Below are 17,708 nucleotides of genomic sequence, written 5' to 3'. Positions count from 1 at the left end.
AGTGTACTTACCTGTGCTCAATGGCGTGGGGTGCCTCATATCAACGGGAAACCGCCCGCCCTCAGATGGCAGGGGAGTGCCGTCAGCCAGAAAACGCAGGACACCAGCAGTGCACGGACGAACCGTGAATGTGTCCAGTGAGGTAGCCACCTCACAGGCTGCATCCCTGAGGACAGGGAAGGGTCGTTTGCGAGGCCAGGGCTAACACATAGCCTGCTAAACGCTCGATGGCGGGCTGGGATTCCATCTGACCCTCTGTCCTGGAGAACCAGCTCCGCAAACATCGTCTTCATCCGAAGATCCGACTAACTAACGCTAACAAAATAAAAAGCTAGCAATGCAAAGAAAAAATGACATTTGCAGAAAATAAAATCATAAAATAGAAGAAGAAGGCTGAGACTGAACTAGGCAGAAGACAAACTGGGTTGGGATGGCTATTGCAGGGGGGGTATTGGACCAGTGGGACAGCCCCCATGGGTGTGACTATGTAAATGCTTTGTTCTTAACAAGTCTTATGCCTAGCTACTCCTGCGGAGAGGAAGTCAATACCCCATTGGTGAAGACTGTATGAGTGGGCGGCGACTGTCGGAGGACGTAAGAGAAATAGGGTTTTCATCCATCGGGATTTCATGGACAGGATTGGATAGCAGCGGGTGTTAGCGGTCATGTCTCCACTGACATCTGCTGCTCCATAGGGGTGCATGGAGCATCCGATCAGGTCCGCCTGAAAAACTGATAGGCGGACCTGATCGGAAAGCCCATGTAAAAGGGCCCTTACAGAGTGATTTCCAGCCTTGTCCTCATCAACACTGACACCTGTGTTAACGAAAGAATCACTGACATGATGTGAGCTGGTCCTTTTGTGGCAGGGCTGAAATGCAGTGGAAATGTTTTTTTTGGGGATTAAGTTCATTTTAATGGCAAAGAGGGACTTGCAATTCCTCTGTTTACTCTTCATAACATTCTGGAGTATATGCAAATTGCCACCATAAAACTGAGGCAGCAGGCTTTGTGAAAAATAATATTTATCAAAATCGAGGTCGAGGTTCAGATAAGAGTCAGTAATGGATGAGCAGGTCAGGAACAGAAGGAGCAAGCAGATGTGTAGTCCAAGTGCAGGTGTTCTAAAATTTAGTCGGACCCGTGAAAATTCCGGACCCTCGTCACTTCAGGGGACGCTCCGTCACCACCAGCTGCTGCGAGCCCCGGTGCGCATGCGCACAAGGCATTTTCAAGGTCCGATGAAATTCTAAGACTTACGAACTGCTGACTGAGAGGAGGAGGGGCTGAGGTGGGACAAACACACACCGCTGCGGGATAATGTTACAACACTGCCATGACATCGAACAAGGAACATGTTGCAGAGCTGACTTAGAGGAGGCGGGAAGGAAGTGAATACTCATACTAAATAGTAATGATAAAGAAAAAAATAAGAAGAAATACTAAACATTTTTTATCATTACTATTTAGTATGAGTATTCACTTCCTTCCCGCCTCCTCTAAGTCAGCTTTGCAACATGTTCCTTGTTCGATGAAGCGGCGGTGTTGTAACATTATCCCGCAGCGATGTGTGTTCGTCCCACCTCGGCCCCTCCTCCTCTCAGTCAGCTGTTCGTAAGTCTTAGAATTTCATCGGACCTTGAAAATGCCTTGTGCGCATGCGCACCGGGGCTCGCATCAGCTGGGTTATGACGTAGCGTCACCGGAAGTGACGAGGGTCCGGAATTTTCACGGGTCCGACTAAATTTTAGAACACAGGCCGAGAGCAGGCGGACATCAGAAGCAGGTCAAGGGTCAGTAACGCATAGTCAGGCATGAATATGTAGACAAACAAAGAAAAGGTACCACTCTAAAGCTCCTATCACTGATATCAGTCAACATGACCTGTAATGAACTGGTGCAGATCATATAACAGCTTGTCAGGGTACAATGTGCTACAGAAAAATGGCAACCAATCGCACACAGGAGGCCGACTTATGGTAACCAAAACTAAACCAGGTAACGTAAGATGGCTTCATGTCTGCTCTCCACCCTCAGGAGAGGTCCATCAGACACATTTTGCCCCCTTAGTGGGCTTAATAGTTGAGTGGACCTTTCCTGAAGGTGAAGAGCAGAGTTGAAACCATCTTACACTACCTGGTTTAGTTTTGGTCACAGTGAGCTGGCACCCTGTGTGAGATCAGTTGCCATTTTTCTGTAGTCAGGCAGGAAATCACAGATTGTCAAGTAAAGCTGTTGACAAGATAGCACTGTCTAAGTGTAGCTGACCAGTTTAAATAGCCAGTTTGGCGCCAGTATTAGCAAGAGACGTGCATGCACATTCACAGGCACATATGTGCGCATATGCCCAGCTGGTGGAAACTCATGTTGTGAGGCTACAAAGGCAGCCTGCACCTGAATATGAACACAGATGCGCCATTGTGCGCATTGGCATGACTCTCAAGACATATGTTCAGAATTCATGATGGCTGGGCAAATGTTTATGAAATTCGTCCAATTAATTTATTTTAAAAATAGTCGCCTAAGTGTCTAATTTAGTAACATTTAATAACATGCTTTTGACCTTATCCAGAATGAAGACCTGATGATTATTAAAGCTGAGCCTATAGATGAAGAAGAGATATATGTGAGTGGTCTTGAGCTGTGTAAGGAAGAGGAAATCCCTGTAGAGATCAGCACAGGTGAGTAATGAACACTAAATCCAGAGTGTCCCATATTCTCCTTGTTCAGTCACTACAACAATCTCTTCTTCTTCCCCCTCCTCTGTCAGTAGACAGTAATGGGGAGACAGTATGTGCCCAGTGAGGGAGTAAGGGGAGAGGATTTGTGCCCAGTGGGGAAGTCAGGGGAGACAGTCTGTGCCCAGTGCCCAACCTCTATTAGACTCCAGCTCTCCTCCTCACATTATGTCATTGTGTGTTACCAGCCAAGAGATGTGACCAGTCTCCCCCACACACACTCTTTGCAATCTCTCATATATCTCAATGGAGAAAAAAAAAACACATTCTGTCATTTTAGAATCTCTTACATTTTGTAGGAAAAGTCTTTCCACAAGAGTTTGGGGTATCTGTGGGATTTCAAGGCTGTTCAGCAAAAAGAAAATTTGTGAGGCCTGGTACTGATGTTGAATGAGTTGGGGTTCCAGATCATCCCTAAGAGGTTCAGTAGGTTTGAGGGCGGCGTTGCTCTTGAGTTCACCACACCAAACTTGACAAATCACGTCTTTATGGGCCTAGCTTTGCGCACCTCTACTACAGAGATGTAGTATATGTATGGTTCTATGTAGCTGTATACTATCAGAGTTGGAAGAGACCAATCCCATTTCACGTTTCTGCTTAAATGGTTTTATTTTTAAGAACAGTTGACTGAGAATCATTAAACCATGCTTCTTTATCGCCAATTCCTATTTTCTCCAGGTAGACGATATGACAGAAATAAACCAAGGAACTGCTCCATCAGTTGTTCAGACGGTGAAATAGAAGATTATGACATTGCAGTAGATTCCCCAGGAATGAGGGAACGATTGACCGCCATGAATCTTGATCCAGTACTGTATAACGCAGGGCTGTCCTCAGATCCCTCTACACCTTGGCAGTGTTTTCCTCATCATTCACTTCCTACTCATCGAAGTCCAAAAAAATATGCCTGTTCCGAGTGCGGAAAATGCTTTACACAGAAAGCTCATGTTGTTAGGCACGAAAAAGTTCACTTGGACGTCAAGCCGTATTCCTGTTCCGTTTGCGGGAGGTGTTACGCTCACAAATCCCATCTCACCAGTCACTTGAGATCCCACACTGATGAAAAATGGCATTCCTGCCCGGACTGCGGAATATGTTTTGGACATAAAGTATCTCTGGTCAGACATCAGAGGATCCACACTAACGAGAAGACATTTTCTTGTACGGAGTGTGGCAGATCCTTTACCCAGAAATCCCATCTGGTTGACCATTTTAGGATCCACACGGGAGAAAAGCCATACTTGTGCTTGCAGTGTGGGAAGCGGTTTACTGTCAAGAGAGGGTTGGTCAGCCACGAGAAAATCCACAGTGGTCAAAAGCTGTTTTCATGTTCTGACTGCGGGAAGTATTTCACCCGGAAATCCTATCTTGTCAACCATCGGAGGGTTCACCAACGTGAGCTGCTTGCCTGATGTCTTCTCTTAGAGTCGTTCCACACAAGACTGATCTTCCACAGTGCAGTACAATGTAGAAATGTAGACTGGTTATGATAATAAGATAATACACTATATAGGTAAAAGTACGTGGACACTTCACCAATTGATCAGGTGTTTCCGGTGAAAGGTATTGTTAAAGCTGGAGATTAGGTATGGCTTTTTTTGCAAAGTTACAATGGTCCAGCTTGGATCAATAATGAGAGGAGTAAATCCATATCAATGCTTATGGTTTTGGAATGGGATGTCCAAGAGCTTCATACAAGTATTAGGGCTCATTTACACTTGCTTCAACTTTACCACACATTAAAGCGCCTCCCGCTTTAACATGCTCTCATGATGTGTTTGTGATGCTTCGATAATTTTTTTTTGAAGTTTAATGAAGCTTGGCAAATACCCTGTTTGTGTTGATCCCCCCCCCCCCCAGCAGATCCTCAACTTGTTAGTACCCCTGTTCAGCAGACTCCCAGCTCATTGGAACCCTAATTCAGCAGATCCCCAGCTTATTGGTACCCTCGTTCAGCAGATCCCTGCTCAGTAATACCCCAGCTCTGCTGATCCCCCGGTCAGTAGTAACTCCCAGCTATGCTGATCCCCTACTCAATAGTAACCTCCAGCCCTGCTAAAACGCTGGTTTGCAGATCCTCCTCTGGTCTCCGCTCACTTCCCACTATATTGTTCCAATGCTGCACACCACATGTGACATTTCTAGTTTCTCCTGTTCTGGTCCCCCAGCTCTGCGTATCCTCTGCAGCTCGGTCCTCGCTCTCCGGTCCCGCCTACCTTCCGCTATAGTAGGGGTATTATATTAAAATTCATGGAGGTCCGATACGTAAAATTTTCTTCCAGCCGAGGTCAAAATTAATTTTCTGTTTGTTCCATGACTTCACATCACAGTCCCCTTCTCTGAAATCATAATCTCTAATCTCTTTTTTCCTGCCTTTACTTTACAGTTTTCCGTTGACAGTAGTGTCCTCTGCCTCCTCCTTCACATCCCCCCACAGCAATGTCCTCTGTCCCCGTTTTGCCCCCCATTCACATTGCAGCCCCCCCTCAGCTCTGCCCCCCATTCACATTGCAGCACCCCCTCAGCTTTGCTCCCCCCATTCAAACTGCAGCCCCCTTTTTCACATTGCAGCCCCCCTCAGCTCTGCCCCCTATCACATAGCAGCCCCCTCAGCTCTGCTCCTCCCATACACATTGCAGCCCCCTCAGCTCTGCTCCCGTCTTTCACATGGCAGCCCTCCTCAGCTTTGTCCCCCATATTCACATTATAGACCCTCACAGATCTGCCCCCCCATTCACAGTGCAGCCCTGCTCAGCCCCCACAGCTCTGTTCCCCCCTTGACAGTGAAGCCCCCACCCTAAAGCTCTGCCCTGCATTCACATTACATACCCCTACTAATTCTGTCCCCCCATTCACATTGTAGCCCCCTGAGCTCTGCCTCTTCACTCTCCTACCTTTCTCGGTTACAAAGAGTGGAGAACAGGAGGCAGGACAGATCTAGACTGCAGAAAACACAGCAGTTTTGGATGGAGGGCAGGAGCTGCCGGAGTAAACTTTGCAAGTGGCCCAGCAGGTGATTGCTTGCTAGCAGTGTTAATTTCATTGACTAAATGAATACTATTTTAGTCGACTAAAACTAAAACAATTCAGATGACTAAATTACGACTAAAACGAAATCAGCATTTTAGTCAAGAGATTATGACTAAAACTAAATTGAATTTATATCACAACGACTAAATCCGTGTCTGTAGTGCATGTTGATACCTTACTACCATAAATAATAAACATGTTATTTTATTTTTACTCCAGGAGTATATAATGTTTGGCAGTTCTAAAGAAACAAGGCATTAAAATTTAACTAAACTCATTAGATTTTGCAGACTAAAATGTACTGGAGATTTTAGAACACTAAAATACGACTAAAACCAAAACAACTTGGGTGACTAAAATATGACTAAAACTAAAATGGCATTTTAGTCAAAAGACTAAAATACGACTAAAACTAAAATGGTATTTTAGCCAAAAGACTGGAACTAAAACTAAATCGAAATTTGATGTAAAAATTAACACTGGTTGCTAGGACTGCGCTTCATCCTAACAGCCAATCACTTGTTGGGACACTTGAAAAGTTAACTCCAGCAGTCCCCCACCCTCCATCCAAAGCTGGTTTGTCTCCCGATCTCTGTCTAGCATTGTCCCGTGGCTGCCATGCTGTGATGACATCGACGGCGGCTAAGAACCTGTATCTAAATGGCAGAACCACGATGGTCAAGGTGGGACAGTGACTTGGTCCGCATCCTGCCCACCATTTAGTGATGCCTGCCCTATAGCATTTCCATGTTGCACACCACGCGTGCCGCCTGCTAGTTGCTCCGCTACAGTCCAGACCCCGTTTACCCTTCTGCTGCTCCTCCACACCAGATGTGAGGTCTGCACCAGAGACTCCCAGAATATATACACATAAACTGGAAGTGACTGCCGTTGACGTTTTTCCGGTTCACTTGTTGGTTTACCAATAGATCCTGGGATATCTCATACCTGCAATACCTACAAAACAAGGGGAAGCTACAGCTGAATAAAAGCCTCTCAAAAGCTGCAGGTGCTGTTAGTGAGCATTGTCAGACTTCTATGGAGGCTTTTAAGATTCTTTGAAGCACCAAGAAAGCAACGTGGGGTATCATTTTTGCAGCAAAGAAAAGCAAACACAACATGTAAACAGGACTGTAAGGTAACCATTTTATTAAGTGATAGGTGCTTTGATTGGCATTCAGCGTGCTTTAAAAAAACATGCCCAAAGCCACATTTTAAAGCAAGTGTAAACGACCCGTTATGGTCAGGTGTCCACAAATGTTTGGTCATATATTGTATTTAGTTGCCATCACAGGGATTTAGTTTCATTTACCTCCAGAAAAACCATTTGCATGAGTTTGTTCCTCTTGTGTTTGCATGCACTTCCTCCGGGCATTTCTTCATTTTGTCCAAGAACATACTAGTTGGCTAATAGCAATATTAAGAAAAAGCTGTTCTCAGTTCTTAGGTGACTGATTTAAGGATGTTAGACTGTAAGCTCTTTGGGCTAATACAAATCCAATGGTCAATTGTTCTCTGTAAATTGCTTTCAAATGTATTGGTATTAAACCAATCCATAGGACAGATTCCCAGTTGAATATTTTAATAAATGATAAGCCTCTCATATCTAAAATATGTTCTACTTGAAGTCCATCAGTAGATTGCTTGTAGCTCCTTCCCTTGCATGTGTCACCACCAAAGAAATAGTTCCCATAGGGCCTGTGCAGCAGCAAAAATGGGATTTTTGACTTACCGTAAAATCCATTTCTCTGATGTTCATTGAAGGACACAGCTTCAGACCTTCATACCCATTGGGTTATCCTGCTCCCTACAGGAGTAGGACACTAGGCAGAAAAAAAGTCTGGCTACGCCCATGGTCAGTCCAAGGGAGTATGCTCCCTCTCTCTGCTATAGGCACTCAGTTTAGTTATAAGCAATGTCAGAAGAATTACAACTCCATAGAGGGTGGGTGCTGCTGTGTCCGTCAATGAACATCAGAGAAATTGATTTTACGGTAAGACAAAAATCCCATTTTCTCTTTCATTCATTGACGGACACAACTTCAGATCCTCATAACTGTTGGGACGTCCCAAAGCAGTGTTAAACATGAAAAAAACAAACAAGGGTGTACTGGCGCAACAAGGACTCAGAGGTAAACCTCAATAGACCTACTATGGGGACATTTAGGACAGTAACGGACCTAAATGATATCTAAAAAGTCCATAAATACAACAGGTCTATGAACACTTGAAGGCAGCTTTGTCACAAGTGGAGAAGATGAACTTGCAGGGTACTAGGAGAGAAGACAAGCGCCACTCTAAGTGTAGTATGACTCGGTATTTATTAAAAATTCACCATACTGGGTACTCACAATGTACAAAAGGTTAAACAGCAGTGGATATAATCTCAAGGGATCGGTTGGTCCAAAAGCCTGGGCGGAAAGGAACTGATGTGCTCTGAAGATCCGTGTCTAACCGTGGGGATCGGCGTTATCCGAACCCTGGGGACACTTGCAGCACTTCCGGCTCTATGCTTCACGCTCAACCCGGAAGTCCGCCGCCGGAAGTGCTGCAAGTGTCCCCAGGGTCCGGATAACGCCGGATAACTGATGTGCTCCGAAGATCCGTGTCTAACCGTGGGGATCGGCGTTATCCGGACCCTGGAGACACTTGCAGCACTTCCGGCGGCGGACTTCCGGGTTGAGCGTGAAGCATAGAGCCGGAAGTGCTGCAAGTGTCCCCAGGGTCCGGATAACGTTCAACAGGCAACAGGAGCTCAACCAAAACAACTGGAGCCCATTTGATAAAACAATACACCCTCAAAGAGGATCAGATCCTCTCAACAGCAGCCTGCAAAACCTTGCGGCCAAAAGAAGCATCCACAGATGCCAAAACATCTGACGACCAGGTGGCTGCCTTGCAAACCTGCGTCACTGACACCTGATGACGAAAGGCCCAGGAGGCACTAAGCGCCCTAGCAGAGTGCGCCTTAACAGGAAAAGGAGGAACCTGACCCCTGATGGGATAGGCCTGAATCACTGTCTGCCTGATCCATCTGGAAGTGGTCGCAGAGGAAGCGGACAAACCTTACGAGACCCATCCGTGAGCACAAATAGTGAGACTGACTTCCTAAAAGACTGTGTACCTGCCAGGTACACCCTAATTGCCTGGCAATTTCCTTCGAAAAAGAAAGAACCAGATAGTCCCTTGGCACTTCCTACAATTTCATCAAGCTAACACCACTGGCTTGAAAGTAAAGGGTATTTTTTTTTTCTTAAATTAGGCAAGACAGGCTGATTTTGATAAAATCCTCCTCAAAAAAGAATCATTTTGGATTTATAAATTAAATACTTTTGTACCCAATGGCCTTAATAAAGAACTTAATCTGCAGGTATTTTTGGACTAATTAATGAATTACTCTATCTAATCTTGGCCTTATGGTTGAGGCATATTTATCATGGATGATTAGTCCAGTAGAACGTTTTCCAGCTTTGTTGTGTTGATTTTACTTTGTTTTTTATTGCATGTCACTGTGGGCATCTGTTGCACATCTCCATCTGCAAAGTATGAATGTCTGGTGACTGTTCGGACTTGCACATTTTATTCTTGATAATTTGTGAAAAATGATGTCCCCTTTAAATAATTTGACAAGTTGGGTGTAAAAGTATATTTAAGCATGCCCCAGATAGGGGGCGCTACGTTCTGAAGAAGCTGGGTTTCCGGTGAAACACGTTGACGTCATGTAGGTTCGCACACACCACAGGATCTGTCCACATATGGGAAGCTGTCATAGGGTTTTGCTTTGAGGCATATGGTTGTTCGCATTGGCGGATTACAACGAGCATCTGCTAGTACTGCGGAGGTTATGGATATCCCTTAGAGCGATATATCTGGAAGGAGCCAAGAGGATCCACTTTTCAGGTTTGGCATTTATGCAGCATTAAACTAAGATATAGCCTTGATTGCACCATCTGTGGAGGATAATGCAACGGACTGAGTGAACCTGTCAAAGGTCCTTTCATTTGCAAATTGAAAAAATCCTCCGCTCCATGACTATGCGCTATTGTCTGCTGCATTGACTTGATTTCACACAGCCAACCTGTTTATTTCTGCTGTATGCCTCATCAGCTGTTCTTTTTACCACTGATATGTTACATATAGCTACATAGTTGGTGAGGTTGAAAAAAGACATCAGTCCATCCAGTTCAACCTATGATGTGTGTTTACTGTCCTTTGTATACCCCTGTATGTTGTGGTCCTTAAGGTGCCCATCTAACAGTTTTTTGAAAATATCGATGCTCCCCGCTGATACCACTGCCTGTGGAAAAGAGTTCCACATCCCCACCACTCTGACAGTAAAGAAACCCCTATGTAGTTTAAGATTGAACTGCTTTCCTTCCAGTTTTAGCGAGTGCCCCTGTGTCTTATTGTATTCCCTTTCTCTGAAAAGTTTGTTCCTTATGCTATGGTCGCCAGTACAGTATTTGTACATTGATATCATATCCCCCCCTCAATCGTCTCTTCTCCAGAGAGAATAGGTTCAATGCTTGCAGTCTTTCCTCATAGCGGATGTCCTTCATTCCCCTAATTATCTTTGTTGCCCTTCTCTATACTCTCCAGTTCCAGCACATCCTTCCTGAGGACCGGTGCCCAGAACTGAACGGAATACTCCAGAAGCGGCCGGACCAGTCATGTAGAGTGGGAGAAAAATCTCTTTATTTCCTTTTTTTTAACATGCCAGTATTCTGTTGGCTTTGCTTGCAGCGGCTTGGCATTGCATACCACTAGTAACCGCAAGTAACTGCCTGATGGTTATTGATAAGACTGACACATCGATCGTCTATGATTTGGTTACATCAAGGCCAGCGGTACCTAGATTCCAGCTAGGTGCTAATGTCTGTCAGCTGCATTACACTCCAAGTGGAATCAGTACATCATCTAAAATTGATAATTTTTTGGTTTAATTGCTCATTGACAGTTTTGATAGCCTGTTAGTTCAGCTGATTGCCTATTGATCTAATTGGGATTTGCAGCTCCGCAATAGCTATTGGACTGTGAATTGATCTTGTAAGGTGACTGGTGTTATACTGACCCTTTACTCCAGTCCTCCTCGATGCTATTTTCTGAGCTATCCCCCAATAAGCTCTTCCCATTTATTTATTGGGTTCAGTATTATGATTAATGTGTGTATGGCGTCCGACGCATCGATTTGCAGTATGAGACAACGTTGTATTTTTTATTGATGATGGTGGGTGGTTCCTGTTCTTGTATTACAATATTTTTATTTTTTTTACTTTTTTGTATTAATACATTTTTGAAAGATTACATTTGGCTTAAATTTTTGATTTTGTGTCACTAATCCCCGGTGGCTCATATAAATGGTCCTTAACCGCTTGCCGACCGCCGCACGAACATATACTGTGGCGGTCAGCCCCTCACAGGCAGAGTGACGTATCGGTACGTCACTAGCCTGGGAGGGTCTGGGGAGCGAGCGCGCTCCCGCGCGGTCACGGACCCCCCCCCGCGCGTGTGACCGGCGGACCCGATGTCCGCTGGTCACTCGGCGATCGGCGGGGGAGAGGGAGAAAGGCAGGCAGCTTGTCAGTTCTCCCTGTGTAGAAACACTTATCATACGGTTCTACTATGTAGAACCGTTGATCAGTGTAACTACACCTCAAGCCACAGCCAATCACAGTTAGAATCACGCCCCTAGGGACACACACACAGCCCCTCCCTCTCAAATAAAGTTAACCCCTTCACTGCCAGTGTATTTTTACAGTAACAGTGCATATATATATATATATATATATATATATATATATATATAGCGCTGATTACTGTAGAAATGTCACTGGTAACCCCAAAAGTGTCAGTCAAGGGTCCGATCTGTCCGCCACAATGTCGCAGTACCGCAAAAAAAAAAATCGCAGATCGCCGCCATTACACGTTAAAAAAAACAACAAAAATGACAAAAATCTTTCCCTTTGTTAGTAAACGCGATAACTTTTGCGCAAACCAATCAAAATACGCTTTTTGCGATTTTTTTTACCAAACATATGTAGCATAAAACAAATTGGCCGAAAATTTTAAAACATTTTGATTTTTACTTTTTTTTTTGGGGGGGAATTTCATATAAAAAAATGTGAAAAATATTGTTATTTTTGCAAAATTGACGCTCTTTTTTTGTTTATAGCACGTGATCAAAAAAATCGCACAGGTGATCAAATACCGCCAAAAGAAAGCTCTGTTTGTGGGAAAAAAAGGACGTCAAATTTGTTTAGGTACAGCGTCGCACGACCGCGCAATTGTCCGTTAAAGTCACGCAGTGCCGAATCGCAAAATACCCCCTGGTCAGGAAGAGGGTAAAATCTTCCAGGGCTTAAGTGGTTAAGGCAGTGTTTCCCATCTGCCTATTTTTTGGATATGAATTTGTTTGGCCATAGAGCCCCACTTTATTATTGAGTGGGAGAGTTTCACAGAGGTTCCTCTTTTGGTTTGGATACCTCATATTTCAATAGTTCCCTGGTTTATTATCTTTTTCTAGCGGATATTAAGGCCTTGGACATAGGGAAGGCAACACAATGTCTTCATTCAAATGAAAATCAGACACAACCTTCGGAAGGAAGGACGGACAGGGGCGAAGAACAACCTTATCTCTGTGATTCACCAGTTAAGGTGAACAACAGGATAACGCCACTAGTTCCAACACCCTGTGCGCAAAGGTGATAGCCACCAAAAAAAGCCACCTTCTGGGACAGTGTAAATAGGGGAATCTCCTGAAGATTCTCAAAGGGAGGCTTCTGGAGGGCCGAAAGCATCAAATGGAAGCCCCAAGACGGCAGCGGAGACCACACTGGAGGAACCAAATGTCAGACACCCTGTAGAAAGGTACGCACCAGGGAGTCTGTGGCCAAAGGTCGTTGGAAGAAGACCGCCAAAGCCAACACCTGGCCCTTGATGGTACTCAAGGCCAATTTCTGTTCAACCCCCCTGTTGGAAGGAAGGTCAAGATCTGAGCCACCGAGGATAAACCCCAAGAGACTCACACCACGCAATGTACATCTTCCATGTACGATGGTAGATTTCCTACCTTTTAAGAGTGTAGGAATCACCGACTCAGATAAACCTCTATCCTTTAGCACCCAGCATTCAACTGCCAAGGCATCAGAGCCAGCGACTGTAAAGCAGGATGGAAGATCAGTCCTTGGGACAGTAGAACCTCCCTGAGAGGAAGCTTCCAAGGAACATCAGCGACTAGCCGCACTAGATCGGCATACCCCTGAGCAGAATGCTTGCCGAGGATGCCACCCCCAGCCAGACTGGCATCCATGGTGACCACTGTCCCAATACAAGAGGAAGGAAGGATTTGCCCAGCCGAAGTGCCAGGGAAGGAAGCCACCATATAAGAGACTCCTTCATTCCCCGCCGAATCGGATTGTCCAGAGACTGTGGAGACTTGTCCCATTTGGTCAGAATCTCCCTTTGCAGGGACCTTGTTTGGAACTGTGCAAACAAACTGCCTCAAAGGTAAACACCATCAGGTCCAGTGGGACAACTATCTGTTGGAAAGCAGGAGACGAATTGCAGCCTGCATTTTCTGGAGTTTTTACAGAGGAAGGAGCACTCTGGCTAAGGCCGACTCCACAGAGTCAGGCCCAGATAGTCCAGCTTTGTGGATGGAACCAGGGCAGACTTCTGAAAATTCCGAATCCAACCGAACTCCCGAAAAGTTTGTATTGTGATCTCCAGGTTTTCCACCAAGGCAGAAAGAGACTCCACTCGCAAAAGGAGATCGTCCAAGTAGCCCAGTACCGTGATCCCCTGTTGGCATAGCAAAGTTATCACCAGGGCTAACACTTTTGTGAAAACCCGAGGAGCAGAGGCGAGACCAAAGGGTAATGCTACAAACTGATAATGCCCCTCTCCCACAGCAAAGTGGAGAAAGAACTGGTGACTGGAACATATTGGAATGTGAAGGTAAGCATCCTTGATGTCGATAGAGGCAAGGAAAGCACCCGCACAAAGCAGTTTAGCGCTTTGAGGTCCAGGATTGGACACACTTTGCCTTCCCTTCTGGGAACTATAAACAGGTTTGAGTAAAAACCCTAAAAACATTCCGAAGTCAGAACCAGGACAATCACCCCTTGATGTAGCAGGTCTTGTACCGCCCCAAACAGACCCTGTAAGCGGTCCGGGGACAGGTGCAAGTTGGAAGGAAAGAACCTTGCCAGGGTACAAGAGCGAAACTCGATCTTGTAGCCAGACCGAATGGCTTTGTGGACCCACTTGTCCTACACCAGGGAAGTCCACGGGTCCGAAAACTAGTGAAGATGTCCCCCCGCCCCCGATACGGCAAGCTGAAGGAGCCTTTTCTACAGCTCTGGAGAAGCCTGAACTCAGTTTGCCAAAGACATGGGAGTAAAGGCCCGTACACACGTACCGATCGTCGGCCGAAAAGCTTCGGTCGACGACCGATCTGCCGATTGTAGGCTTGTTAGTATGATGCTTCCGACAGCGCACTTTCGAATCTGTCTTGCAAGCATGAAAATTTTTGTATGCCGACACCAGAGCGGCCGATTGTTCACCAGTCAGTACAGAATTCGGCCGACAGACAGCAGATTTGCAAGACTGGGCATGCTCAGAAAAGAAAACACACAGGGAAAGGTAACCATTACATGACATCACTTCTGCAGTCGGCGGACAAAATTCTTGTGCAGTCTTTTGCACTTTTCAACAGACACAGACAGCCCTGGACAAAAGACGGCCGACCGTTCGGCCGACGATCGGTACGTGTGTACAGGGCATAAGTCACACATGTGCAAGTCACAAGCAAGTCTCAAGTCTTAACTTTCAAGTCTCAAGCAAGTCCCAAGTTACTGTGGCGAAAAGCAAGCAAGTCAAGTCGAGTCCCTGCTAGAAGTCAAGCAAGTCAAGTCATTTATTTTGGTCAAGTCACAAATCAAGTCAAAATACTGATCTACCCCAATTTTCACCTTTAAATCAGTTAAAAGTCAGTGGTCAGGAAAGGTTTTGTTTTATTTTCAACATTAACAAAACTGCTTAGTGCTTTTTTCTTGGCATATTAAAGAAACACTTTGAATGCCCAAACAGCTCAAAATCCTTTGTCCGTCATGTTTCAACACCACAGTCACTAAAAACATGTGTAGCAAGGTTTCCAGGCCTATGGCCTGATGTGGGTCTGCCATTAGTATCGGTAATCTCTCCAGCCCATGTAAGCTGAGTCCCTGGGTGTGACAACTTAAGCAGCGACAACTCCGGCATCTTTGTTTGTGGTTTTTATTGGAATTAGGGGATAGGAGAAGGGAATGAGTGGGATACTCCTTGAGGCTTAACTAATTACAATTGGGACTTTACTTCTGAAATGCCCGTTGGCGCTTCCTTGATGCCAGCCAACGCTCACTGACACTGAGAACACTCTGTAGAACAGAAGAAGTGCTGAATCCCTGAACTGTAGTCCAGTAGATCCAAGACTGAGAACTGTAGAACTCCTGACACTGTTGTACTATCAAAGTCACTGAATACTTTCCCCCGCCTGGCACAGCTTGAGGTAGTATGTAGTAGAACTGTGTATAGCTGTCACTTTAACTGGCACGCTCTGTACAATTCAGGGCCCAAACTGCAGGTGCCCCCTTTAACCTTGAACTCTTCAGGGTCCACTGACTACCTCCTCTGTAGCTTCAGGGTCCTCAACCTAGGTACCCCCTTTACAGCTAGCTGACACTGGATCCCAGAACCTCTTCCGGAGTGGTCCCCTCTAACACTTCAGGTAGACCCCCAGGAGCAATGTGTAGGCTTTCCTGGGACTGGATCCCTCTCTCTCTCTCCGCAGGCTCTCAGCACACCGGATCCCCTCAGCTCAACTCAGCACTCTCTGGATTCTCAGGCGACACCTCAAGACATCCACCTTCCTCAGACAGGAGGAGAGACAGCCGCACTCTCCTTCCTAGGACTGTGCTCCCGCCAAAGACACCGTGCCACGTACTCCCCCCCCCCCCAAACTTATACCCACTCCGAGTCCTTTGCAGCATAATCTGCCTTCTGGGGTAGTTACAAGATTGGATGTGTCGCCTGATTGGGCTTCCCACACTGCCCTATGAGAATCCTCTTACAGGAGCCAATGGGGATACTTCTCCCCTCAGCAGGCACATCTGGAAGCCCTGACACCCTAGATAAACAAATCACAGCCCTGCTGTTAGGCAGAAAAGGCCCACTATACATTTACCTAGCACCTATCTGTAGGGTGCTACAAATGTTAAGTATTTCCATTGTTAAACAGCCAGTGTCCTAAAAATCAGAACACACTGAGGTGTTTTAAGTGACTGTGGTGTCAGAAACATAACAGGCACATTCATTTTGCTTTAACACATCTTGAGTAAATGCAAATATTTAATAACTTAAAAAAATGAAAGTCATTTCGAGTCATATGTCTCAAGTCAAAGTCAAGTCGAGTCTTTTATTAATTTTAGTCAAGCAAGTCTCAAGTCCTCAAACTGGTGACTTAAGTCAAGTCATGTGACTCAAGTCCCCCACCTCTGGTTTGCCAGACCAGGTTTGTTTGGATCCTCCAGAGGAGGCCCTAAAAGGCTTTGAGCCCTTATCAGTCGACCCTGAGGGACAAAAAAAACTTCTTAAGAGCTGAAAAGGAACGCCCACATCTATGCCGAGGTTCCTTGCTCTTAGTAGCCTGCGGAAGAAAGGTACTCTTCCCCTCGTGAGACCTTTTATGTCATCCAGGGTAGCTTGAAACAGGCGATCTCCTTGACAGTGGAAATCAGTCAATGCCTTTTTAGAAGTCTGGTCTGCAGACCAGCATTTGAGTCAAAAGACACAACGAAGGACCACTGCCAAAACAGAGCCGAGCCACATCCAAAGAGGCATCACAGATTAACTGCAGCCCCTGGACCAGCTAGTCCGCCAGCTCAGCAAAGGCAGGGGGGGAGCTGTTCTCCCTCCACGTCATGGCATGAAAGCTTAGCCCACTCGGTCAGAGCTTGCGACGGGCAATGGTGAATACCGGCTTGAGTGCCAGAGTGTACATATTGTGGGCCACAGCCCCCGCCTTCCTGTCAGCCGGGTCCTTAAAGGCCGGGGACTCTTGAACCAGAATCATGGTTGCCTTGGTAGATCTGGAAACCGGAGGGTCCACCACCGCTTGAACAGTCCACTTCTTAAGAAGGGACTCCTGATAGGGGGTAACACCTAGTAAAGCGCTTAGGGACCCCACAAGGACGCTTTGATCGTCCCCACTCTTTAGCGACAATTCTGTCAAAATAGGCAGGGAAAGGAAACACATTTGCTGCTCTGAATGGCTTGTGAGTGCCAAAGGGAAGTTGCGCCTCCATCTTCAAGGTCTCATGCACAGATACAATCAGTGCCTTTTCGTTGGAAGTTGCAGACGTGGAGGAATCATCCTCACTATCAGAAGATTCCAGGCGCGTGGTTGCAGACCTAGCAGGGTGACCCACGTCCGCAGCAGCCAAATTAGAATCAGGATCTGATGAGACAGGGGACCCTTTTTGCTAGCCCATTGCCCACCTCCACCAGGGACACAAAGGACTCAAAAAGCACCATCAGTGCATCGATGGATGGTTGGGACCCGGAGAGCCCCGCAGTCTCAGAGAGGGGAATCAGGTGGGGAGACGTGCTCCAAAGACTCCATGAGTCATCAGGGGACAACCCCCTGCAAGGGACAACCCCCGCACTGGCAGCACCAGCTGGTCCCCAGGCACAAGAACCAAGCGATCTTCAGCAGAGGACCCCACCAGACTCACCACCCAGCAGAAACAGGCACCTGCAGGCACCAGGATAATCTGAACTCCACGCGTGGCAATCAGGAAGTGAAAGGATCCAGGAGTCAGCACCAGGAGATGAGGAGGGGCTCCCACCACCATCACCACACACAGGGATCCACTGCCATGGCCGCCACTATTTTCAATGGGAA

At 46.2% G+C, this 17,708-nt stretch overlaps 3 protein-coding genes across 3 annotated transcripts in view; 1 reads left to right on the top strand and 2 right to left on the bottom strand.

The window, feature by feature from the left end:
• LOC309564368 (uncharacterized protein) overlaps window positions 1-17,708 on the bottom strand; it is a 770,106-nt gene that overhangs the window by 665,254 nt on the left and 87,144 nt on the right. The gene's annotated exons all lie outside the window — the stretch shown is intronic.
• Window positions 1-17,708, bottom strand: part of LOC309562836 (uncharacterized protein) — a 141,599-nt gene that overhangs the window by 44,369 nt on the left and 79,522 nt on the right. The window lies entirely within an intron of this gene.
• Window positions 1-17,708, top strand: part of LOC309563380 (uncharacterized protein) — a gene marked incomplete at its 3' end in the record, with an annotated part of 56,844 nt that overhangs the window by 11,295 nt on the left and 27,841 nt on the right. Inside the window, exons 6-7 of the mRNA XM_082267774.1 lie at window positions 2,573-2,681; window positions 3,417-4,144. Coding sequence (XP_082123900.1) covers window positions 2,573-2,681; window positions 3,417-4,144 — 837 coding nt within the window. The remainder of the gene's footprint in view (window positions 1-2,572; window positions 2,682-3,416; window positions 4,145-17,708) is intronic.

This window comes from Pelophylax lessonae (genome assembly GCF_965119305.1).
Source record: "Pelophylax lessonae genome assembly, chromosome: 9".
NCBI classification, from domain to species: domain Eukaryota; kingdom Metazoa; phylum Chordata; class Amphibia; order Anura; family Ranidae; genus Pelophylax; species Pelophylax lessonae.
This window is presented reverse-complemented; position numbering and strand designations above follow the sequence as displayed.